This window comes from Salvelinus sp. IW2-2015, linkage group LG11 (genome assembly GCF_002910315.2).
Source record: "Salvelinus sp. IW2-2015 linkage group LG11, ASM291031v2, whole genome shotgun sequence".
Classification (NCBI taxonomy): Eukaryota; Metazoa; Chordata; class Actinopteri; order Salmoniformes; family Salmonidae; genus Salvelinus; species Salvelinus sp. IW2-2015.
In genome coordinates this window covers 45,527,226-45,554,418 of record NC_036851.1, presented here as the reverse complement: position 1 = coordinate 45,554,418, position 27,193 = coordinate 45,527,226, and the positions used below count along the sequence as shown (strand labels likewise).

Below are 27,193 nucleotides of genomic sequence, written 5' to 3'. Positions count from 1 at the left end.
TGGGCTGAATTTTCTGGATTTTTCTACCTTAAATAATACTTTTAAGATCAATTGGATAAAGATCAATTGGATATACTTTTAAGATCAACTCCTAAGAAGACCCACTTCTATGTGGAATTGTATTCCTCATCATGTCTTCTCTACTTTTGGTGGCCTTAACTTCATGTTGGTTTGCAATTATAATATTGACAAAGTTCCAATGAAACTGTATGCTTTTCATCGGCAGGTTTTCTTGTCATGATCCTTAATTTATAAATATAATTTTTCCCCACACAGATATTATATATGGAATAATCAGTACATATTGTATAAAAATACTTCTTTGTTTTTAGAATAATGGTTCCGAAATAATATCCTATTGCTGAGCCAACTTGTAAATGCAGAGGGTCTTTTACTTCATTATAAGGAATTCTTATCACTGTACAAGATCCCTGTAACACCTAAAGATTTTGCTTTAGATGCCATTCCCTCAGGTGTTGCTTTATTATTCAGGAACGTGTCAAGACCTGACCCTCAGAGCCTACCTTCTGTTGACCCTGTTGACTCATCAGTAGGAAAGATGTGTTTTTCTTTTAGTCCAATCAACAACAATAGATCTATACGAGCCTTATTTCAGCAGGATGTTGTATCTATACCTTATGTCATGCCTTATTGGAATGGTTTTATTGATAATGTCTGTTGGAAAAAAGGTTGGATGTTGCCACACACACACCTACTTATTAACAAAATGAAGGAAGTTTATTTTGAAATTATTCATAAATATTATCCTGCCAACCACTATATGAAGAAGTTAAAAATATATATAATCTAATTGTACCTTTCGTAATGACCACCCAGTAACAGTGTTGCATCTTTTTTTGGCATTGTATTCATGTAAGGAATCTGTGGCAAGACATCAGTAGATTTATAATTGAACATATTTATGAAGATTTTACACTATTATGGAGAGAAGTGCTGCTTGGATTCTTTACTTATGATAGAAATAAGTTGAAACAATTTGATGCATTTAATTTCATTATACTTGTAGCCACATTTCACATTCACAAATGTAAATATACAAACAAAACACCACATTTTATTACCTTACAAAAATAAATTGAACTATATTTTAAGACAATGAAATACTCTGCCAACAGAAAAGCTGTTAAAATTATAAATGTGTGTATGTCCCTTAAGGTAATGTGATATTGTACCCCCTAGCCCAAATGTACTTTGTATATACAAATGTACTTTATACATACACTTGTGTTCCCCATGTACTTTTTGTATTGATTTGTTGTTAATAAAAAAATATATATATATTTCAGGGGGCGATGTTGGTCACGTGCTGGTTTCAACTTCCTGTTTACCACTTGTTCCTTGAGACAGTTCACGGATTGCAACACTTCAACAGTCGTGTGCTTTTTGATCAAGACTAATAAATACGCTTTTGAATCGCTGCTGCTACGGATTTAATCGTTTTGGAACGGTTAATATTTTTTTTGTCATTACTGGGGAAGAGGAGAGGAAATGAATAAATGACAGAGGAAACGTGACTAGGCCAGGAGTCCTCGCGATTTCCTGAGTCAGGCGCCCGGAGTATTCCTCTGTCAACAAACGGCTCAATACAAAACATACGAGTGATGAGGGCAAGGACTAAAAACCAGTCAGCATTCATTTTTATAGACAAAACGTTTAGTAATGTGTTGGATTTAACTTTAAGTGTGGATACTTCCTAACATTATTTAACTTACGTTAGCTACTTTAGCTAGCCAACCAAATCCACCACCACTAGCTTAGCCACGTAAACAAAGTACTATACATTCTGCTTGCCTGGCAAGTTTTACTAGGAAGGGTTAGCTAGCCTGCTGGCTGGTTAATACATCCTTGTTTCTAGAGGGTAYCAGCACAGCGGTGCCCTGAATTCGGGGAGAATACCCGGCTCCGGCCCTTTCAAGCGGGCAGTCAGGAAGAAACTGGCTGGKAAGGGATGGCCTGGTGGGTCTTCCCGTTCCCAAGGTGCTGCGGTGTTTGAGTGCGGAAGAGTTCGGATAGAACCCACGGTGGGTCTCGGCACGATGATGGCTGCATWCCCTTCCGTGTCTGGGAGTCTCACGGCCTCCGGGCTAATGATATCAGGAAGAAAGACTGAGGAAATAGCGGATTTGATAGATTTGTTTTCGAAGACACAGTACAGAGCGAAAGAAGTCACGCCACGGGTAAGTTCGAGGTCCTCAGCATACATGTTTTTAACTGTGATTTCTTCATGTCATTATAGCCAGTTTTAGCTATGTGTTTACTCAGAGATGGTGTGCCATCCGCCAAACGTCCCTTACCTTTACGCGCGCTTCAAATAAACAACATCCTGCAGTGCCTAGTGCCAGCAATCAGAGACTGCTCACCTGCTCCAGACGTTAGAATCTCCTTCCTTCGGAAGTAGCCTATTTCTTTAACTGTCCAGATACTCAGGCTTAGTCAAGCCTTTTTCATACGACGTCAAACCCACCAACAAAAACAGACATGCATGGAACGATATTCTCAGTAAGACGCATGACATGTGAATAGCACTTAGCTAAATAATTTATGATAGTGGTCAAAGAATGACATGGTCAAAGGCTATACAATGAAGGAAGGTGTCCTTATTTTGGGGGTAWTGATGAGATGGTAAGCATATCAGTTCATATTCTTCATAAATATGTGATTTAGAAGTGACCAAACACGCAGCAGGAAATATTTCACAAGGCACCTTTTAATGTGTATGTCTGCAGTTTCTCATGAGCATCACCTCAATGTTGACAGAAACCATGGTGGTTGAAAATAGGCCTACATTTTGGGACATGGGACAACAGTACCATTGGCTCTTCCCAGGTTGTGGCCACTTAACCTAGCTACRCATCCTGTTTTTCCTTCTTTGTGTCGGGGGGGGGGGTGACTATGCGTTTCACGAAAGTCTATCAATCACCACTTTGGTATATTTGTCTCATACAGGTTGAGACGATAGAGAAGCGTTGCTTGGAGCTCTTTGGCCGAGACTACAAGTACAGCGTCATCCACAACGCCAACGGGGAGGTGTGTGGCCACTACCCCCGACAGATGGTCTTCCTGGAGTATGAATGTACAGAGCTCCATAAAGACGGGTACCGTACCTACCTACGTTAACTTAACAAGGTCATCACTGAGGCTGTGTCTGCAAATATTAGACCTACTAGATGTCCAGTCCTTGTTTCCTCAACTCCTCTCAAAGCACATTGGAGGAGGAGGACTGAGGGAGGGACCTTGGATCCTCTCCTCCAATGCGCTTTGAGAGGAGTTGAAGAAACAAGCAAGGATTTGACAGTCAGTAACATTTTCAGTCACAGCCTGAGACAATGTCCAGTCCACTTAGTCACCAATTACACTGTTGTTTATTTGTGTGTACCATAGTCCACAGCCCATATTCAGATATGATGAATGTGAACTCGGCGTAGGAGTGCTGATCTAGGCTCAGGTCACCCGGTCCCTATAGTCTTATTCATTATGATCTAAAAAGGAAAACTGATCCGAGATCAGCTTTTCTAATCTGAGCTGGATTAAGAAAACAGGCCCTGACCTGTTATTGGACAGAAAACAAAACGGGGTTAAATGTAGTCCGGTCCACATCTTCATGAGTCATGATTCATGACACCGAGGGGGTTGGAAATGTCTGAGGTTCACAAATTATATGTGTGAATAAACGGGAAACGTTATGGGAGCATTCTATTTTGGAATGTGTTCGGAAATAGAATATGTACTTTTGACCTATGAGTAGAGGAGCGTAACGCTTCTAAGATCCACACAGTGAGGAAGATGTCTCGAGGTTTCAAAAAGTGCTCTTGTCAGACTGGATAACATGTTCATGGGGAGAATGTCCTCCCTTCATGCGTTATATTTTCGTATGTCTGTGACCTGCCCCATAGTTGCCCTCTATGTGAATTCATAAGTCGAGGGAAACAGCCACTCAATAATTAATGTAAACACCCATAACATTTTTGCCCAACCAGGTTATCTAGAGCTAACACACGAGTGAGATGGATTTTATGTGGCATTGTTTGTGTTGTTGATTGACACTAAATAGGGGCTTTAGGCTATGAGCTCACTCAAGAATACACATTAGTTTGGATGTTAAAATGAAAACGCTGAATACTAAATGGGGTAGAGTTACATGCTGACCAAACCGCTCGCGTGCATGCTGATTTTGTACCCCCACACCAGACACGATCAGGACACGCAGGTTGAAATATAAAAACAAACTCTGAACCAATTATATTAATTTAGGGACAGGTCGAAAAGCATTAAACATTTATTGAAAATTAGCTAGCTAGCTTGCTGTTGCTAACTCATTTGTCCTGGGATATAAACACTGGGTTGTTATTTTACCTGAAAGGCACAAGGTTCTCAACGCCGACAATTAATCCACAGATAAAACGGTAAACCAAATTAGTTTCTCGTCATCTCTCCTCCTTCCTCAGGCTTCTTTTTCTTCTTTGGACTTTATATGGAGGTTGGCAACCAACTTTACAGTGCATTACTACAACCGACTGGAGTCTGGACGTTAGTTCTTCTTTCAATAACCCACGTGGGTATATGCTCCTAAAAAACAATGAGGAGATTTGAGAGGCAATACTTGCAACGCGTTGATCCTCACAAATAGAACCAAGTTCTATTTTAGCACCTGGCCACGCAGAAGCTCGCTGTTGCGTGCAATGATTGAATAACGTGTGTGTAATTTTTTGTTGTTGTAATGCTCGCGCATGAGTTTGGCGTGGTCAGCATGTTAGTCTATCATGTTAGGAGTTCACGTGGCTGATGTGGTGTTAGGCGTTTACGTGGCTGATGTGGTGTTAGGAGTTTTAACGTGGGCTGATGTGGTGTTAGGAGTTTACGAGGCTGATGTGGTGTTAGGAGTTTACGAGGCTGATGTGTGTTAGGAGTTTACGAGGCTGATGTGGTGTTAGGCGTTTACGTGGCTGATGTGGTGTTAGGAGTTTACGTGGCTGATGTGGTGTTAGGATTTTACGTGGCTGATGTGGTGTTAGGCGTTAACGTGGCTGATGTGGTGTTAGGCGTTTCGAGGCTGATGTGGTGGTTAGGAGTTTACGAGCGCTGATGTGGTGTTAGGCGTTTACGAGGCTGATCGTGGTGTTAGGCGTTTACGAGGCTGATGTGGTGTTAGGAGTTTACGAGGCTGATGTGGTGTTAGGCGTTTACGAGGCTGATGTGGTGTTAGGAGTTTACGAGGCTGATGCGGTGTAGTGATTTGTGTATAGTGTAGGCTATGACTGTCCCAAACGGCACCCTATTTCCTTTTTATAGTCAAAAGTAGCGCACAAAATAGGGGATAGGAGGCCATTTGGGACATCCTCCTCCTCCATTCACCCCTAAACTGCTCCAGGGGCTTTGGCTGTACTGTGGTTGAACCTGTACCTCTGGCGCCTAGCCAATCCTACTGGACTGTATGTGAGCCGTCAGTCTCTGGCTATTGGGGCAGTTTGGATGTGTTATTTCGCTACACTCGCATTAACATCTGCTAACCATGTGTATGTGACAAATACAATTTGATTTGATTTTTCACTTGCTACATTATATAATATTGCTATATTGAGGACTATGATTCATGTAGGTATTGCTTTGTTTTAACATATCAATGAAGATATATTGCTATTTGGTATATTGATGATCCATGTATTGCTGATTTTATAATTTATTTCTCCATTGTAATGAAGATATATTGAGGATCCATATATTGCTTTGTTAGAATAGATCAATGAAAATCTATTGCTATAGTGAGCAGTATGTTGCTTGAGATATTGCTGCTGTCTCCTTAGGTTTGAGAGCACAGTCCAGATCACCAAGCTGCAGGATCTGGTGAACCGCAGTAAGATGGCCCGCTGCAGAGGGAGGTTTGTCTGCCCTGTCATCCTCTACAACGGCAAAGTATGATTCCTATATATATAGAGAGATTTTTATCTATTTACATATTTATTTATATTTAAATATATTATATATACAGTACCATTCAAAAGTTTGGACACACCTACTCATTCTAGAGTTTTTCTTTATTTTAACTATTTTCTTCATTGTAGAATAATAGTGAAGACATAAAAACTATGAAATAACACATATGAAATCATGTAGTAACCAAAAAAGGGTAAACATATTTGAGATTCTTCACAGTAGCCAGCCTTTGCCTTGTGCGCTCTTGGCATTCTCTCAACCAGCTTTTAATTTATTTATTTAACCTTTATTTAACTAGGCAAGCCAGTTAAGAACAAATTCTTGTTTTACAATGACTGCCTACCCAGGCCAAACCCCTCCCCTAACCTGGATGACGCTGGGCCAATTGTGTGCTGCTTTATGGGACACCCGATCACGGCCGGTTGTGATACAGCCCGGGATCGAACCAGGGTCTGTAGTGACGCTTCTAGCACTGAGATACAATGCCTTGCGCCACTCCTGCTCCATAAGGTTGTCACCTGGAATGCATTTCATTTAAAAGGTGTGCCTTCTTAATTTGTGTAATTTCTTTCCTTAATGCGTTTGAGCCAATGAGTTGTTGTGACAAGGTAGGGGTGGTATACAGAAGATAGCCCTATTTGGTAAAAGACCAAGTCGAAATTATGACAAGAACAGCTCAAATAAGCAAAGAGAAATGACAGTCCATCATTACTTTAAGACATGAAGGTCAGTCAGTTCGGAAAATGTCAAGAACTTTGAAAGTTTCTTCAAGTGCAGTCTCAAAAACGATCAAGTGCTATGATGAAACTGTCTCTCATGAGAACCGCCACAGGAAAGGAAGACCCAGAGTTACCAATGCTGCAGAAGGTAAGTTAATTAGAGTTAACTGCACCTCAGATTGTAGCCCAAATAAATTCTTCACAGAGTTGAAGTAACAGACACATCTCAACATCAACTGTTCAGATGAGACTGTGTGAAGCAGGCCTTCATGGTCAAATTGCTGCAAAGAAACCACTACTAAAAGGGCACCAAAAAGAAGAAGAGACTTGATTGGTCCAAGAAACATGAGCAATTAGACCGGTGGAAATCTGTCCTTTGGTCTGATGAGTCCAAATTTGAGATTTTTAGTTCCGACAGCCGTGTCTTTGTGAGACGCAGAGTAGGTGAACAGATAGATGATCTCCGCATGTGTGGTTCCCAACATGAAGCTGGAGTAGGAGGTGTGATGGTGCTTTGCTGGTGACACAGTCAGTGATTTATTTAGAATTCAAGGCACACTTAACCAGCATGGCTTCCACAGCATTCTGTGGCAAAAAGCCATCCCATCTGGTTTGCGCTTAGTGGGACTGTTTTTCAACAGGACAATGACCCAAAACACACCTTCAGCCAGTAAGGGCTATTTGACCAAGAAGGAGAGTGATGGAGTTCTGCATCCGATGGCCTGGCCTCCACAATCACCCAACCTCAATCCAATTGAGATGGTTTGGGATGAGTTGGACCACAGAGTGAAGAAAAAGCAGCCAATAAGTGCTCAGCATATGTGGGAACTCCTTCAAGACTGTTGGAAAAGCATTCCTCATGAAGCTGGTTGAGAAAATGTCAAGAATGTGCAAAGCTGTCAAGGCAAGGGGTGGATTTCTTTAAATAATCTCAAATATAAAATATTTTGATTTGTTGAACACTCTTTTGATTCCAAACATGTTATTGCATAATTTTGATGTCTTCACTATTAATCTACGATGTAGAAAATAGTAAAAAACTTGAATGAGTAGCTATGTCCAAACTTTTGACGGCTACTGTGTATGTATATGTGTGTATGTAAATGTGTTTTTTTTAAATGGATATGTTGCTTTTATTTTACTCCTCACCTTTGAACAAGGAAGTGATTGTGTCAAAAACAACAATGAGAGGGAGGCTTGATTGACAGGTTTCTAGACTATTGAGATGAGTTGTATGCTAACCAGCGTGTGTGCTAATCCTTTGTTTTCTTCCATTGCAGCATATCTGTCGATCATCCACTCTGGCAGGCTGGGGGGAGCTATATGGGCGCACAGGCTACAACTACATCTTCTCAGGTGAGACTGATACAAAGTACATTTTGTCAGCAAGGAAAACTCTTAATATAGTTCAGAGCCTTATTCACAAAGTGTCTCAGGGTTGTTCCACGATCAGTTTTCATCAGCACTCCTACTCTGAGAAGCTTTATGAATACAGGCCCAGATCTATTTTAATCTGGACCTATTTACAAAAGGAGAAGTTTTCATGCACTGCTTCCACCCAGTTTCACTTTTGTGTCTGAAATGCTAACGTTTGGATCTACTCACCTTTGTCAGAGCGACTGCTTTGTCAGCAAGCGTCTCACTTTTTACTGCTGCTCTTCAATTATTTGTTACCTTTTGTTCAAATGTATTTTTCATAAGATCAAACGTTGCTGCTGTATTCTCATTTGTTTGGCTGTAGTCCATTCCTCAAGCCAGTTTTTGAATATGCATCACTTTCCTGAAGAAAGTGTCTGTATTCGATATTTGAAACATCCCTTTATTGCGGATAAATGGATCCAGTTTAGAATTTTGTTGTTGTGATGCAGCTGTGTCTCTGTCTTCCTCTCCCTAGGGGGGATTGATGACACATGGGGGGGGGAGGCTGAGCCAGAGGTTCCAGAGGATGACAGTGCCAGGTTGGTGTCTTTTCACATGAGGGATTGGTTTGGGTTCTTTGCTTGATTCAATGCTCAAAATGCCAGACATTTGAATGGTTATGTGATGATGTCTAAAACCTTGTGGTCATTTCTTTGCACTGTTTCTCTCCTTCCTATCGCTCTCTCTGTGTACCCCTTCTCAATCTCTTTCTCTCCCTCCTATCGCTCTCTTTCTTTTCCTTGCTTGATTGAATGCTCAAAATACTAAATACATGTTAGTGGTTCTGTGTACTTCTCTGCTCAACCATCTCTGTCTCGCTCTTTCTCTCTGTCTCACTTTCTCTCTGTCTCTCTTTCTCTCTTCAGCAACGGGGACTCTCAGCTCTTTGACAAGGTGCGGGGTCTGGACATCAAGCTGCTGCGCTACCTCTCTGTGCGCTACATCTGTGACCTCATGGTGGAGAACAAGAAGGTCAAGTTTGGCCTAAAGTAAGTCAACACACCCACACCCTCACCCAGCCAGGATTCTTAATGTATTCAACACACCCACACCCAGCCAGGATTCTTAATGTATTCAACACACCCACACCCAGCCAGGANCTTTTGATTCCAAACATGTTATTGCATAATTTTGATGTCTTCACTATTAATCTACGATGTAGAAAATAGTAAAAAACTTGAATGAGTAGCTATGTCCAAACTTTTGACGGCTACTGTGTATGTATATGTGTGTATGTAAATGTGTTTTTTTTAAATGGATATGTTGCTTTTATTTTACTCCTCACCTTTGAACAAGGAAGTGATTGTGTCAAAAACAACAATGAGAGGGAGGCTTGATTGACAGGTTTCTAGACTATTGAGATGAGTTGTATGCTAACCAGCGTGTGTGCTAATCCTTTGTTTTCTTCCATTGCAGCATATCTGTCGATCATCCACTCTGGCAGGCTGGGGGGAGCTATATGGGCGCACAGGCTACAACTACATCTTCTCAGGTGAGACTGATACAAAGTACATTTTGTCAGCAAGGAAAACTCTTAATATAGTTCAGAGCCTTATTCACAAAGTGTCTCAGGGTTGTTCCACGATCAGTTTTCATCAGCACTCCTACTCTGAGAAGCTTTATGAATACAGGCCCAGATCTATTTTAATCTGGACCTATTTACAAAAGGAGAAGTTTTCATGCACTGCTTCCACCCAGTTTCACTTTTGTGTCTGAAATGCTAACGTTTGGATCTACTCACCTTTGTCAGAGCGACTGCTTTGTCAGCAAGCGTCTCACTTTTTACTGCTGCTCTTCAATTATTTGTTACCTTTTGTTCAAATGTATTTTTCATAAGATCAAACGTTGCTGCTGTATTCTCATTTGTTTGGCTGTAGTCCATTCCTCAAGCCAGTTTTTGAATATGCATCACTTTCCTGAAGAAAGTGTCTGTATTCGATATTTGAAACATCCCTTTATTGCGGATAAATGGATCCAGTTTAGAATTTTGTTGTTGTGATGCAGCTGTGTCTCTGTCTTCCTCTCCCTAGGGGGGATTGATGACACATGGGGGGGGGAGGCTGAGCCAGAGGTTCCAGAGGATGACAGTGCCAGGTTGGTGTCTTTTCACATGAGGGATTGGTTTGGGTTCTTTGCTTGATTCAATGCTCAAAATGCCAGACATTTGAATGGTTATGTGATGATGTCTAAAACCTTGTGGTCATTTCTTTGCACTGTTTCTCTCCTTCCTATCGCTCTCTCTGTGTACCCCTTCTCAATCTCTTTCTCTCCCTCCTATCGCTCTCTTTCTTTTCCTTGCTTGATTGAATGCTCAAAATACTAAATACATGTTAGTGGTTCTGTGTACTTCTCTGCTCAACCATCTCTGTCTCGCTCTTTCTCTCTGTCTCACTTTCTCTCTGTCTCTCTTTCTCTCTTCAGCAACGGGGACTCTCAGCTCTTTGACAAGGTGCGGGGTCTGGACATCAAGCTGCTGCGCTACCTCTCTGTGCGCTACATCTGTGACCTCATGGTGGAGAACAAGAAGGTCAAGTTTGGCCTAAAGTAAGTCAACACACCCACACCCTCACCCAGCCAGGATTCTTAATGTATTCAACACACCCACACCCAGCCAGGATTCTTAATGTATTCAACACACCCACACCCAGCCAGGATTCTTAATGTATTCAACACGCCCACACCCAGCCAGGATTCTTAATGTATTCAACACGCCCACACCCAGCCAGGATTCTTAATGTATTCAACACACACACACACACACACCGAGCCAGGATTCTTAATGTATTCAACACACCCACCCACTCACAGGTTGGTCTTTTGGTAACATTATGTAATAAACCTGACTCCTAAAGTGTACCCTTGTTTGGATGTTGACCTTTGCATGTGTGGTGGTGTTTTTGTCAAAAGGTTGTGTGTGTGTGTTTATTTACCTAGGGGCCTGCGTACTTGTTTGATGTAATTGTGTGTGGCAGGTAGCCTCAAGGTTAGAGCTTGGGCCAGTAACTGAAAGGTCGCTGGTTCAAATCCCGGAGCCGATTAGGTGGGGGGAATAAATCTGTCGCTGTGCCCTGAGCAAAGCACTTAACCCCAATTTCTCCAGGGGCCCTGGACAATAGTGACCCTGGCCGTGACCCCACTCTCTCCAGGTGTCTCGGTGGAGTTGTAATATGCAAGAAACACATTTCCAGTTCACACTTGTACAAATATATGCACCCCCCAAATTATTATTATGTAATGTTGACATATGTGCGTGCTTGCTATGTGTGACAGTTCATTCAGGAATCATGTTATGTAAACACACTGTTAGAGAAGAATGTTCAGTATGGGCTTAGTGCTTCAGGTATGTTGTATCTGCTTCATCACCTTGGGAATATTTTCTCTCTTCTCTTTACTCTTTTATTTGATCTGTCGTCCAGTGTCACCTCGTCTGAGAAGGTGGATAAGGCCCAACGCTATGCAGACTTCACCCTGCTCTCTGTGCCGTACCCAGGTAAAACCCTAACCCGGGTAAAACCCTAACCCGTACCCAGGTAAAACCCGTACCCAGGTAAAACCCTAACCCGTACCCAGGTAAAAGCCTTACCAGGGTAAAACCCTAACCCTTACCCAGGTAAAACCCAAATCTCTCTAAAAACCCAACCTACATTTTAAAATGCATTTATTTATTAACTTTTTATCTACTTTTTATAATGTCAGTTTTATTAGGAAAAGCAGGTTTCCACACAAACAGTTTATGTACAATAGTTACATAGACAACAGAAAGGCAGTTGGTAAGCCTTACAATGGTTTTCAACATCCTTATTGTTATAGCTACACTCATCCCCAGAGAGATAGCTGTACTCTTCTCTATGCATACCATTTTTTACCACAACACCAGGGCTGTATTCATTAGCGTACATTGTTTTCAACTGAAACCGGAAACAAGCGGTTCTTATTGGATCCTCCCTGTTTCTKTTTTCTTCTGTTCGCTGTCTAATGAACACGACCCCTCTCTGTGTCTCCAGGGTGTGAGTTCTTTAAGGACTACAAAGATAGAGACTACACCGCTGAGGGACTAGTATTCAACTGGAATCAGGTATTGTGTTTGACGCACACACACATTCTCTGAGATTCATCATATCTATCCATCCAGATGAACTATTCTCATGGCTTGTATTGACAATGCGTCTTGAAGTTAGGACTACTGATGTAGGATCCGATCCCCCCTGTCCATTTATCTTATTCGTTGTGATCTCAAAGACAAAACTGATCCTAGATCAGCACTTTTACACGCTTTATGAATACGAGCTCAGATCTCAAAACATACTGTTTTATTGTTAACCTTCATCAACAGGATTTTGTGGATGCTCCGTTGACAATCCCTGTGTGCTTTACCAAGAACTTGAATATAGACTGGAGTAAATATCAGGTATGTCTACTAATACCTGAATATCAGGTGCATCTACTATTTTCCCTATATAACCAAAATTATACTGTGTTCAATACCTCAGCGAACTGTGATTCTGAGTCTTTCCTGATATTAGTGGTCTCACAGTGACCTCTGTAGGTTGGTTATGAAGCTGCATCTGTTTGCTGGCTAATAATTTCTCATGTTAACTTAATGAATATCAAGACATTTTGTTTATGTCCATTGTTCCATTGTTTTCAGATTTAGCTGATTAGCAGATTTTTTTGGGGGAAAGTTTTACTTGCTATACCTGTGATATGTGGTTGTCGCACCTAGTTACCTTAAGTTGAATGATTGAAATATAATCTAGAAACGGTTTAAATTCAGTCTGTTATACCTAATCTGGTAAATCAAGTCAACTTTTAGTAATTTTATCATACTTTAAAAATGTATTACTGTGTGGTTAATGACATTGTCTGAAAGCTTTGAAAACATCCCAAATACAGCATCTATACAGGTAAGAACACAATGTGATGTTAAAAACAGTTGACACTGAGGCTAAAGAAAGTGTGCTTTATCAATATACCTGATTTGGCTAACTGTTACTTTGGAACAAATCAAGACGTTAATATTCTTGTAAGATTTTTGTTAAAAAAAATCTTAAATTACAGCTCAATTAGAGCAAATTCTGAAATACGTTTTTTAAAAATCATTTGACAGCCCTAATTTGAAATGCATATGTTTAGGTTATAAGCGATGTAGTCCCCACACCAGGGCCACGTTCACTAGACAAATGTTGCGGAACGTTGCAGATAGACATGTCATGAAAAGCGCTGATGTGATTCCTTATTCCACATGTCTGTCTGACGTTAGTGCACCCCAGGTGAAAACGTGTTGAAACTCTGTGTTCTCTTTTTCAGTCTTGGGACCTGGTCCAGCAGACCCAGAACTACCTGAAGCTGTTGCTTCACACATCAACAGCGCGGTCAGTGCCTGTGGGCCGGGTGTGGTCTGGTGTGTGTGTGTGTGTTGGCCTGGTGTGTGTGGGTCGTGTGGTGGGCGGGTCTGGTGTGTGTGTGTGTGTGTGTGGTGTCGTGTGTGTGGGGGGGGGGGTCTGGTTGGGGGGAGGGGTCTGGTGTGTGGGTGGGTCGTGTGTGTGGGGGGGGGGTCTGGTTGTGTGTGTTTGTAGGGGGTCTGGTGTGTGTGGTCTGTTGTGGGGGTCTGTGTGGTGTGTTGTGTGTGTGAGTCTGTGTGGTGTGTTTCAGGGTTGTGTGTGTGTGTGGGGGGTGAGTGAGTCTTGTGTGTGTGGTCGGTGGTGGTGTGTCGTGTGGGTTCTGTGTGGTCTGTGTGTGCTGTTGTGAGGGTGTCTGTTGTGAGGGGTCTGGTGTGTGTGGGTCTGGTGTGTGTGTGGTCTGGTGTGAGTCGTGTGTGTGTGTGGGGGGGTTCTGGTGTGGTCTGATGGGTCTGGTGTGTGGGTGTGTGTATGTGTGTGGGGGTCTGGTGTGTGTGTGTGGAGGGGTCCTGTGTGTGGGGGGTCTGGTGGGGGGGGGGGTTGTGTGTGGGTCTGATGGGTCGTGTGGTGTGGGGGGGGGGGGGTCTGGTGTGTGGAGATCTGGTGTGTGTATGTTGGGGTGTGTGTGTGTGTGGGGGGGTCTGGTGTGGTTGGGTGGGTGTGTGTGGGGTTGTCGGCGTTGGTGTGTCTGGCGTGCTTGTGTTGGTTACAGCCCCTTGGGTCTGGTGTGGGTGGGGTGTCTAGCTCCTTGGGGGTGTCTGGCTCCTTGGGGGTGTCTGGCTCCTTTGGGGCTGTAAACAATTTTTTTCAGGGAGTAAATTGACCTAGAAAAGACTGGTTAAGTCCTATCTCATATCTCAAAGGGTCCACTGAGGGTCTCTGAGATGTTGAACTACTAGTCTTGTTCATGGGCTTTATTCCTCATTACTTCCTAATCTCTATAAAACCTTGTGTCAATCGTTCATTTCTTAAGTGGTTGTGATTGGGTTTGCTCCCTGTAGACGAGAGCGGTCTCCTCGTCCACTGCATATCCGGTTGGGACCGGACACCTCTCTTCGTGTCCCTCCTGCGTCTCTCGCTGTGGGCAGTAAGTGTTCTCCTCTTAGTTCTCCTCTTATCTCTCTCTTTTATTCCTGTCCATCTGTTTCTCTCTATATTTTTCTCTCCTAGGCTTGGGCGGCCTTCATACCGACCTTGTGCCGTACCAGGGTATTTGGTAATACCGGCATTGATCACAAGGGGCGCTAGTTTCAAAACCCACTGAGCCTTTGTAATCCGAAGGTTAGCAATGCTAACAAGTATATGTTAAATCCCATAGGGAATGCTAACTAAATGCTAACGATCGCATTGTGAACATTTTATAGTCTCTGACCTAAACTATTTTCAGGACAGACATCCCAGCTCATAAAATTATACAAGTAACCAAAAAAATGCGTGTAAAAATCATCTGTCCTCGGCTGCAACACTCAAGCCGAGTTCCAAACTGCCTCTGGAAGCAATGTCAGCACAATAACTGTTCGTCGAGAGCTTCATGAAATGGATTTCCATGGCAGGGCAGCCGCACACAAGCCTAAATTCAACATGTGCAATGCCAATCGTCGCCTGGAGTGGTGTAAAGCTCGCCGCCACTCTGGAGCAGTGGAAACGTGTTCTCTGGAGTAATGAATCGCGCTTCACCATCTGGCCGTCCGACGGACAAATCTAGGTTTGGCGGATGCCAGGAGAACGCTACCTGCCCCAATGCATAGTGCCAACTGTAAAGTTTGGTGGAGGAGGAATAATGGTCTGTGGCAGTTTTTTATGGTTCGGGCTTGGCCCCTAAGTTCTAGTGAAGGGAAATCAAATTGTATTGGTCACATACACATGGTTAGCAGATGTTATTGCGAGTGTAGCAAATGCTTGTGCAAATCTTAACACTACAGCGTCCAATGACATTGTAGATGATTCTGTACTTCTAACTATGTGGYAACAGTTTGGTGGAAGGCCCTTTCCTGTTTCAGCATGACAATGCCCCTGTGCACAAAGCGAGGTCAATACAAAAATGCTTTTTTGATATCGGTGGGGAAGAACTTGACTGGCCTGCTCAGAGCCCTGACCTCAACTCCATCGAACACCTTTGGTATGAATTGGAACACCGACTGCGAGCCAGGCCTAATGCTCTTGTGGCTGAATGGAAGTCCCCAAAGCAATGGTCCAACATCTAGTAGAAAGCCTTCCCAGAAGAGTGGAGGCTGTTATAGCAGCAAAGGGGGACCAACTCCATATTAATGCCCCTGATTTTGGAATAAAATGTTCACATACTTTTKCTACTAAATTAGCTAACCAAATGCACAACTGCAGAGCATTTAGCACATTGTGTGTGTGCTTGTAAACCAACACCAGGTCACTGGTTACTACCTGTACTCTTCATAATGAAAAATGTGACCAGTGAAATGAAGAACGCAATCTGCTTTATCTCCTAATGTATTGCACAAGTTCACTGCAGGTATTTACATAAAAAGTAGCAAAAAAATATCAAAATAAATTAAAATAAATTGTTTCAACGATATTGAAAAACCATCCCGTGGCTATTTCCAAATAACCCGGTATACGATATACCTCTCTCGCGCTCTCTTGCTCTCTCTCTCTACCTCCGCCAACCAGGTATCCATTTTGTAATTCAATTCCAAAGGCACTTCTTCAAAATTAATGTTCTGTAATCCCACAATGAATTCATCAGCTTTGACCCCCATGCCCCTCCCATTTTATATATTTACACGCAAATGGAATTGAAATTCAAGACTCACCGCTTAATCACCCGATACAATATCCAGTGTCTGCATTTATTTAAAATGTAATATTAGGTTTGGCCATATAAATATGCATCATATTTCAAATACTATTTGAAATCTGTTAAATACTTTCAGTGTTTGCTTTAGCTTGCCCAAAGTGTCAGGTGGGTGGGGTTTGGCAGATTGGGGACTGTTCCATTAAACCAGGGAACCTCAATCAAGCCCAGCTTAAAGGGCCAATCGGTGGTTGAAACGATAACAAAGCGTTTTCTCTGCCACTGTCTCTGTAAAAAGCTGAAGGATAGGGCTAGAGAAATGTAATCACTCTCAAATTCAAAGACAGGACTGATGTAAGGACTGACCATCCATGATATCATCATTGTTGTTTTAACCATGTTTTCAGGCTATGCATTGTTTTGTATACATTTTACTTTGTTCAGAAATATTGGAGTAAAACCAGCTTATATTTTGGGCTCTGATGGGGTACGACAGTTAAACTAAGCTCACGAGGCATTTATAAGTTATATTCTTCAATGGGTACATATAATTTAATGGATGTCCCAAAAATCTATGTAGCAATTACTGATTGCCTCTTCAATTTTTTGAAATGATTTCAAAATAGTATTTGTACCTGACACGTTTCACTACATCTATCATGCATGGTATATCTTACAAACGGAATTAAAAAATAGACAGAAGATAGCGGCTAGCTCGTAATCCAACGACCATGCCAATGCCACCATGTGGTGCCCGTTGAGGCTAATTTGCATTCTTGAATGTATTTTTTTCTAGGACGGTGCCGTCCACGCCAGTCTGGAGCCGGCTGAAATCCTCTATCTGACCATCGCCTACGACTGGTTCCTCTTTGGGTAAGGATTCACATTGAGCTCACAATGGACCACTCGTCTCTCTCTCTTTCCCTGCCTCTCCCTCCCTCTCTCGAGGCTTTCCTTCTTAATTACCGCTGTGCATCTCTCAATGTTTAACTCATCAAATGGAGTCAAAAAGAAAACGGCCGCCCTCCAGATAGCCCAATAGAGTAATTATTCTTGTCCAAACTCCTGGGACTGCTTTCAAGGAGGAGGGATGGGACCGACCAAGAATAGTACACACACACACACACACACACATCTTCCATTCTTCCTTCCTACGATCCATCATAATTGGGCATTTTTTTCAACTGTCGGGTTGATGATGTGGTGGTCTGTATTGATTTGTGTAATCTCTCCATCACTTAAAGGTAGACTCAGCGATATGATTTAGATGCAAGAAGTAAACGGCATAGTGGGTCATTTTCCGCAACAACTAAGAGTGTTGAAGCACAAGGCTAAACCTTTCTGCAGCGTGAAGCGTACCCGTGCACATGCACAAAGACTTAGTGTGACTGTGTGAGAGCAAAGTCTTGCATCGTACCCATCGCAATATCTGCAGTGCTGCTCGTGGCAACGTCATCTCGCTGAGTCTTACTTTAAACTCCCATTGAGAGTTGGTTCATTTGTTCGTTTTAACTTTTAAATGTGAAAGGTAACTTGACTGATTTGGGTTCAAAGCCGGAGGTCAGAGATGATAGGAGGGATGATGGGTCAATTGGTTATTGGTATACTTTTGTAAACAATGAGTTCTRAACTGTATCCTCTTCTTTTTGCTTTGCAGTCTCCATCTTCACTTTGGTCTTAAGATTTATACTGTTTGATCAAATAAGTATATCAATTGTAAAAGTATAACTGGCACACCTACATTGTTACCAGGAGCATGGAGAAAACTGTACACTGAATAGAAAGGAAAAGGAATTGAGAAAGTATGAAGGAGTTAAATAGGTTGGTTGGGGATGGTGGCTCATAATCATATGTAGTAAAGGGTTCTTAGCTAGATTTTTTGGACGGATTCGGCGATCATTGTCTCTGGTCTGTGTTTCCTACAGTCATATGCTACCTGATCGCCTCAGCAAAGGAGAGGAGGTCAGTGGTACTCTAACACAATATCAATGCAATGGCGTGTGTGTGGAATATTAAAACATTGATTATACATTTCTCTATTTAGTTAATATGGTTCTTGCCCCCAAGTTCAAACACTGTTGCCAACCTCTTGAATTAGTTTTTAGGAATTTACTGCACCAAAGTAGATTGAATGGCTTGTAAAGATAAGAGTACAGCTTTGTCTAATACATTTTATGAAAGTGATATACTAGACTACTGTAACTATTCACTAAGTATGTTCCAATTTTCAACTAAAGTGAGGTGTTTGGGGATGTTTTTCAAAACTAGGGGGCAGTGTTTTGTCACGTATTTAATGAATCTCCAACACTAAACTCCTATTCCTCCTGGCAGATTTTCTTTTTTTGCTTCAATTTTTTGAAGCACATTGTCTCAGAGAAGTTCTCTGCCATGAAGAAACCGAGGTGAGTGAAATGTCACAGAACAACAGAGACGTTTGAAATGTAAATGCACTTTTATAAAACATTGTCCATCTCTGAAATGGAAACCCTAGTCCTTATATAGTGCACTAGCATTACCAGAGCATTATTGGCCCGGGTCAAAAGTGGTGCACTATATAGGGAATAGGTTGCCATTTTGGGGATGCATACATTGTCATTCAGTCTGTACACTCAGTATACAATGCCCTTAAGCCACTCTTTTAAATGTTTCAACAAGAGAGTTGTAAGTGTACATACAGCCACTCAGGGCAATAATGCTGTTATTTCATGGTCGGATTCCCACTGTGACAAAACAGAATATATATATATATTTTTTTTTTTCTCCTCTCTGTGTTCTTTTGATCTCTCACTGGCTCTCTCTTTCACTTTTTCTCTCCTTCCCTCCCTCCTTCGCTCTTTTTCTTTTCTTTTTTCTCTCTCTCCTCTCTCTGTCTCTCTCTGTGTGTGTGTGTGTATTGTTTCAGCATCCCTTTTTCTCTCCAGTTTCCACAGAAGGAAAAACTCTCATTTCAAAGACACTGATTTCACAGTGGACGACCTCTGCCAGTTGAGTAAGTTGTTTCCCTGGAGACATTTTGAGAGCTTGGGACTAAGGTTCTATCAGTGTTTTTGTCAAAATTGAGCTATTGACGTAGCCTTGTTCTGTTCAATGTTCTCTAGCCAAGTAGTACTCTAAATACCACAATTTATGTTGTTAGAAAAAAAATACAATAAAAAATGATTGACACCATTCAAACCAATGAGGGTTCGGAACTTAAAAGCCAGTTATCTCAATCATATTTTTGCAGATTGAACCTTGTAGTCCCAAGCTCTCGATTTGCAACAGTTTATTTTCTGGATCAAAAGGGGGCTTAGGTGTTGGGCCCATTTGTTTTTGCATTTTTAAAGCTTATTTCATGCAATTTTATGCATTTTGCCATGGCTAATCCTGTGTTATTTTGCTCAAACATAATAACAAAATATAAACTGCTAAATTAATTGTTTTGGGGAATTTTCAATTCTCCCTGAGTGTCTAACTTTTTTATTTTGGTGATTATTAGTTCTCAAAGATTATACTATAAAAAATATATAGGTCCATTATCTTTTCTACGTATTTTATATCTGGTTTTAATCATTACATTTGACACTGAAAACGTTTTTCCATACCATATTATAATTTAGTTTTACAGTTTGGACTTAGGCGACCTGAAAAAACAGTTAGGCGACCCTTGCAAGGATTTCAATGGCAGAAAATCCCTGTTATATGAAAGGGATAATTAACAAGGGGCTATGTATTCTATGGAAAATAATGCATGATGTGAAAGGTGTGTGCAACGACTGACCTTCCACAGAGTTGCATTATTTTCCAGAGAACACATAGAGCCCCAAGTTGATTATCCCGCTTATGCAATGACTATAATTTAAACACATTTGTCGCTAGAAAATGTGTTCATTTGCGATAGAAATGCACTGAAGTAGCTATTAAGTTTACTAGATAGCTACAGTAGTTGCCTTGGTAACCAAACTGACTGACTTGCTAGTTTAGCTATCCAAACCATCAGTCCTCTTAGCTTGCAACGAAAATCTAATTAAACAATGGCAATAATATTTTAATTCATATTTTGCTTTCAAAAGCAGCTCAAACATAGAACATGTAAGAATGATATTCATAGCCATTGAATATTGCTGTGCATTATAGGGAGATAATTCACGCTCTTCGCTAGTGCGTCGTAGCACACACCTTCCACGTCAGACATTATGTTCCATAGAACTTAGCCCCTCGTTGATTRTCCCTTACATAATATTTTATGACGTCACAGTACCTACATGTTTTCTTTTTTACTTTTTAAAAATGTAACTAGGCAAATTCTTATTTACAATGACGGCCTACCAAAAGGCAAAAGKCCTCCTCTTACGGGGACAGGGGCCTGGGATTTAAATTAAAAATACAAATATAGGACAAAACACACATCCCGACAAGAGAGAACACTACATAAAGAGAGACCTAAGACAACAACTTAGCAAGGCAGCAACACATGACAACACAGCGTGGTAGCAACACAACATGGTTGCAGCATAAAACATGGCACAAAGGGCAAGAAGGTAGAGACAACAATACATCACGCAAAGCAGCCACAACTGTCAGTAAGAGTGTCCATGATTGAGTCTTTGAATGAAGAGATTGAGATAAAACTGTCCAGTTTGAGTGTTTGTTGCAGCTCGTTCCAGTCGCTAGCTGCAGCGAACTGAAAAGAGGAGCGACCCAGAGATGTGTGTGCTTTGGGGACCTTTAACAGAATGTGACTGGCAGAACGGGTGTTGTATGTGGAGGATGAGGGCTGCAGTAGATATCTCAGATGGGGGGGRRKKRAAMCYWARRRKTTTTTTTTTCTTTTTCTTTTTTTTATAAATAAGCATCAACCAGTGGGTCTTGCGACGGGTATACAGAGATGACCAGTTTACAGAGCAGTATAGAGTGCAGTGATGTGTCTTATAAAGAGCACAAGACGTGTGGTAGAATAATTAGTATCGCTGCTAATGAGGATGGTATGCCATAATAATGAGAACTTTAGATAGTTCATTATTATATGTTACATGAGGATAGAGGTTTGTACAGTGGTGCTATTGTGAAGAAACTTTAGAAAAGCCATGGTATGAATTCCCACTGTGCTACAGTTCTGATTTAACATGATGAGCTTTTATGTCTTGTCCCCTCGACATGATACACAGAGCTTTGAACGGAGCTGCATTTACAGCTACTGGCAACAATTCACCAGATGTCCAGTTTGTGAACGCAGCCGCCACCCACCTCATTTCATAATTATTATGTTTGTTGATATCAACTTTTGCGTTCACAGACCTGTTTGTCTCCATGTTAACTATTGAGGCTGGGTTTGACTACAAGCTGTCACCTACTATGACGTCTCTGACCATTAGATGTCATGTTATGATTCCCCGAGCCAAATGGGATCCCCTAAAACGACAGAACTATTGTCCATATCTCTGGCAAAAGGCATGTATTGTTTGACTAAGAATTGTTGTGGTTTCATGAGACACAAAATTCTTAAATATCAAACGTATACATGAACCAACATACAGACAACATTCCTGCCAAAAWGTCACAATTGGCAACTTCCAGTGTATTTTTAATTAGTACCTCCCCTACAACTAGTCTCTCCTCTGTGATTGGTCTGATGGCCTGTCCGCTAAACCCGTGTCTCCCGTGTGATTGGTGCAGAGTCCAGGGACCGGGGCAGCGTGACCAGTCTGAGCAGTGACTTCTCTCTGATCACGGAGGACGTGGGCGGAGCCACTTGCCTCACCAACGACGCCGTGGACCTGTTTTCCGGCCAGCCCCTGGCAGCCTCCAGCTGGTGAGTTCTCCTCCCCCTCTCCGTCTGTCTATTGGTGTGACCCGAAACATTAGTATAAAAATAATTATCTTAATAAAATCATTTAGTTAGCAGACGCTTTGTTTCTGCCCTGCTCTGTATGTTGTGTCATGTTGACAAGTCTTCCTTCCATCGAATTCAGTATGGTTCTAACTTCTATGGAGAGAATGTGTTCTCAGCCAACTTGCCTAAAAGTAATACCAAATGAAGGGTAAGATAACGTCAAACCTAACTCTCCTTTTCTATGGCCTCCCAGGAGGAAGGGACACAACTCGTCCCCACAGACGGTGCTGTGGAACCGGCCCAACCCCCTGCAGGAGCGGCTGGCCCACCCACTCAGTCAAGAAGCCAAGTCCTCCAGCTCGTCCACCTCCAACCAATCAGAGCCGGGTTTTACGCACGCCGGCAGCAGTCCTATGTCTGTGCCCGGGAGAAGGTAAGCCTTCACTTAGAAGTCAGTCGTAGTTTTTTTATTTGAAAGATTTATTTTCAGTCTATTCAGAAGGCGATGGTATGAAATGAGTGTGGAAACAGAAATAGAGGTGCAGCATGGGGCTGGGATTCTGTGTATACAGTTGAAGTCGGAAGTTTACATACACCTTAGCCAAATACATTTAAACTCATTTAAAAATTCCCTGTCTTAGGTCAGTTWGGATCACCACTTTATTTTAACAATGTGAAATGTCAGAATAATAGTAGAGAGAATTATTTATTTCCACTTTTATTTCTTTCATCACATTCCCAGTGGGTCAGACGTTTACATACACTCAATTAGTATTTGGTAGCATTGCCTTTAAATTGTTTAACTTTGGTCAAATGTTTCGGGTAGCTTTCCACAAGCTTCCCACAATAAGTTGGGTGAATTTTGGCCCATTCCTTCTAACAGAGCTGGTGTAACTGAGTGATGTTTGTAGGCCTCCTTGATCGCACATGCTTTTTCAGTTCTGCCCACGATTTTCTTGAGGTCAGGGCTTTGTGATGGCCACTCCAATACCTTGACTTTGTTGTCCTTAAGCCATTTTGCCACAACTTTGGAAGTATGCTTGGGGTCATTGTCCATTTGGAAGACCCATTTTGTGACCAAGCTTTAACTTCCTGACTGATGCCTTGAGATTTTGCTTCAATATGTCCACATAATTTTCTTTCCTCATGATGCCATCTCTTTTGTGAATTGCACCAGTACCTCCTGCAGCAAAGCACCCCCACGACATGATGCTGCCACCCCCCGTGCTTCACAGTTGGGATGGTGTTCTTCGGTTTGCAAGCCTTCCCCTTTTTCCTCCTGTTTCCTAATGTGGATATAGATACTTTTGTACCTGTTTCCTCCAGCATCTTCACAAGATCCTTTGCTGYTGTTCTGGGATTGATTGCACTTTTCGCACCAAAGTACGTTCATCTCTAGGAGACAGAACGTGTCTCCTTCCTGAGCGGTATGACGGCTGCGTGGTCCCATGGTTTTTATATTTGCGTGCTATTGTTTGTACAGATGAACATGGTACCTTCAGRCGTTTGGAAATTGCTCCCAAGGATGAACCAGMCTTGTGGTGGTCTACAATTTTTTTTCTGAGGTCTTGACTGATTTTTTGTTGTTGTGCTTTTCCCATAATGTCAAGCAAAGAGGCACTGAGTTTGAAGGTAGGCCTTGAAATATATCCACAGGTACACCTCCAATTGACTCAAATGAGGTCAATTAGCTTTTCAGAAGCTTCTAAAGCCGTGACATAATTTTCTGGAATTTTCCAAGCTGTTTAAAGGCACCATCAACTTAGTGTATGTAAACTTCTGACCCACTGGAATTGTGATACAGTGAAATAATCTGTCTGTAATTGGAAAAATTGCTTGTCATGCACAAAGTAGATTTCCTAACTGACTTTCCAAAACTATAGTTTGTTAACAAGAAATTTGTGGAGTGGTTGAAAAACTATTTGTAATGACTCCAACCTAAGTGTATGTAAACTTCTGACTTCAACTGTATGTGCTTCAGACAGCGTTAATTGCTAGACCAACCTCAAGCACAGTCCGTCAGTTTATGGGCTCCAACCACAATGATGAGAGGGATGCCATGTTTTAGCTACCTGTCTGTCTGCCTGTCTTTGTAAATGGATTGACTGCAACTGCATGAAAGGTGAATGAATAACTGCATGTTACATTTTAAAATCTAACCCAAGTGTATGACGATCTGCAGAGGGAAAAAGGGGGTTGTCCCAGGCCAGACGCTCAGGCCCGAGGCACACATGTCCATGAGACATTGTGGTGAGGCAGTGTTTTCTAATGGAGTGACAGAGCAGACCTGTATTCTAGCTTTTCAGTAGTGCATGCGTGGCAGTTGATCTCTCAGTGCTGCTTAATAATACCTTGCTTTGTAAAGAGGAGATCTGGATACTTACGTGTGTGTCTGTGTSTGTGTGTGTGTGTGTGTGTGTCTCACCGGTGTATTAGTGCAGCTCCTCTTACTCAATTTGCATGAAAATGGAAGGTGTGTGCTTTGGTATTTGATTCAAACTCCAATTTTTCCACTAACATTAGTGTATTCAGTATGTGTAATGTCCATGTGACGTTTTTCTGTGCATGTTGACTTGCCTTGTTAATTCTTGAGGGGATAAATAACGTTCTATTGGGTTGAATTTAATTGAGTGTTGTCCATTAAAGCAAATCTAGAGTTGCATTTGACCATTAACTTTTGCCACGGAGGTCACAGCCCTGAGCCATGACGCCCCACCACTGACCTCACAGCTCATTGCCCTTTAACTGAGACCCTCGCAACTTGCCCATGACCCCTGGACACTCTCTCCTCTCTCCCCATTTCATTTCCTTATTTTTCCCTCCCTCTTTCACGTTTCCTTTTACTTCCACTCTCTTTGTTTGTTTCTCCTTCTTCCCCTCTGTCCTTCTTCTCCCTCTCCCCCATCCTCCCTCTCACCACTCCCTCTCTCCCCATCCTCCTGTCTCTACTCTCTCCTCCTGCCCCCCCCACTCTCTACTCTCTCACCCCCACCGTCTCTCTCCTCTCCCTCCTTCCCCCTTCTCTCCCCACCTCTTATCTTTCTACTGTGGCCAGGCTGGCGGCAGAGTACGCCCGCTCAGGCTCCTCCCTCTCCACGGACTACGGCAGCTGGCAGCTCGTGTCGGGCTGCGGCTCCATACACGACCATGGACAGGTCGCCGCCGCCGCCGCCAACGACTCGCCCCTCCCCTTTAGCTTCCAGGACGAGGGGCCCAGCGGACGCATGTGAGTCTACGGGTTGCGTCCCCAAATGGCACCGGTCCCCTATATAGCCAGGGGTAGGGCTCAGGTCTAAAGTAGTGCACTATATAGGGAATAGGGTCTAAAGTAGTGCACTATATAGGGTCTAAAGTAGTGCACTATATAGGGAATAGGGTGCCCTTTGGGACGCARCCTCAGATCACGTTCCGATTCTCACCCCTTCTCCCGACAGTGTGTGCAGTCGCTCACTTCCCCCGGTATGTTTAAAAGCATTGGATTGGTGCATAGCTGAAGGGAGTTTCCACCGAATTCCTCACACCAGTGCATTCCTTTTAAATCCACGAGGGGGAGTGTACACTTCAGCAGAATGATAGAGAATTGGAATGCAGCCATGCACATCTCTAATTCTCCGGAATAGCGCTCCTCTCTATCTCTTCTCGTCCCCCCTTTCTTCCTTATTTATTCACCTCCTCCTACTGTACCTGTTCTGTTCCTATGTGAGAGAGGAGGCAGAGGTACAGGGCTCAGTGAGGGGCTGGCCCTCTGCTGTGTTTGTGTGTGTGGCACACACCTGCAGGGTTAGATGGTGTGTGTTTTAAGTCACAAAGCACAAAAAGAGTGTGTTGGGCAGGGTGTGTGTGTGTACACATGCACAACAGTGTTCAGCAGACTGTTTAGACCGTCTCCATAAACACTGTACACACTGATAGTCTGAGCAGTGTGCACATTTGTGCTCGTGTACTTTTCAGACAAGGGAACTGGAAGTATTTTTTCCTCATCATTCTTCGTCCCGGAGGAATAAGTACAACTGGAAGGGAAGAGGGAGGGAGTTTATGTTCCGTCTGTCTCTTCGTTTTCCAGACTCCTTCTCTTTCCAAAGGGGGGACACATTTCCATTTCAACTTGATCTGGCTGATAAATTGAGTGTCACGAACAACGCTCGCAGGCGGCATAGACAAATAACATCTATCCATCTTGATTTGAAGGGAGAACGAGGGGAGAGAGGGAGAAGGACGAGGAGAGACAGCCAGCCAGACAGCATGCGGTCTCTGATTGTGAATTTCCATGTACACTGTGTCCCTCTTTCAGAACTAAAAGATGGGTTCTCGCTTCTCTTCTTATTCCTCTCTTCTTGTGCCCTTCTCCCTCTTCTCTCGCCCGTTTCCTGCCCTTTTTCTCTCCTCATCGCTTCCTTAAATTCACTCTCCTCTCCAACTTGTTTACTGTCTTCTCCTATCTCTCACTCCACCCTGCCCCTCTCTTCTCTCCCTCTCTCATCCCTCTTTACTCTCCCTGTCTCTCGCTCTCCCAGTTGCCCGTCCCCCTCGGAGCGTCAGGCTCGTCTGGAGACGGTGAGGGAGTTGTTCCTGGCTGCCTACAGCTCCACCGTGGGCCTCAAGTCCAGCGCGCCCAGCCCCTCCGGTGCCATCTCAGGCCTCCTGGAGCAGTTTGCCCGTGGCGTGGGCCTCCGGGGCACCAACAGCATCGTCTGATCTAGGGTCAGGTCTCCCCACCCCAAATGTGAACTCTGGGCCCATAATCATTGTATTCATAAAGTGTCTCAGAGTAGGAATGCTGATATAGGATCAGTTTTTCCTGTTAGATCATATGGACAGGAAGGCCTGATTCTAGATCAGCACTCCTACTGTGAGGGCCTCTTTGTGAATATGGGCCCTGACCCCCCCCCCCCGCCCCCCCTCCCTCCCACTAAATCCCGTCCTATTGAATTGCAGTCCACAATCCGCATTCATCTCCATCGAGGGAAGATACATAATCGTATGGACTCTAATAAAAATAAAAAGTGCCAAACTTCTCTATTCAGGGTTGAAGCGTCCTTTTATATTTGTTATATTTTTTATATATATACATCTCAAACGTTACATACCCTGGGTTTCTTTTGTTCTTTAATTTCTCCTTTAAATT

The 27,193-nt window shown here is 42.7% G+C and overlaps 1 protein-coding gene across 1 annotated transcript; it reads left to right on the top strand.

Annotated features, from left to right (window-relative positions):
• The first annotated feature begins 1,332 nt into the window (after window positions 1-1,332).
• On the top strand, window positions 1,333-27,193 carry LOC111970754 (phosphatidylinositol-3,5-bisphosphate 3-phosphatase MTMR14). Its single transcript, XM_070445841.1, has 22 exons — window positions 1,333-2,198; window positions 2,968-3,116; window positions 5,823-5,931; window positions 7,952-8,027; window positions 8,566-8,629; window positions 8,957-9,079; window positions 9,280-9,307; window positions 9,507-9,582; window positions 10,121-10,184; window positions 10,512-10,634; window positions 11,507-11,580; window positions 12,095-12,165; window positions 12,424-12,498; window positions 13,398-13,491; window positions 14,476-14,576; window positions 17,053-17,129; window positions 18,182-18,218; window positions 18,588-18,658; window positions 19,178-19,245; window positions 21,912-22,047; window positions 22,322-22,501; window positions 26,583-27,193. Exons 1-22 carry the CDS (start codon window positions 2,058-2,060, stop codon window positions 26,761-26,763), a joined length of 2,118 nt encoding a protein of 705 aa, XP_070301942.1. The 5' UTR covers window positions 1,333-2,057; the 3' UTR covers window positions 26,764-27,193.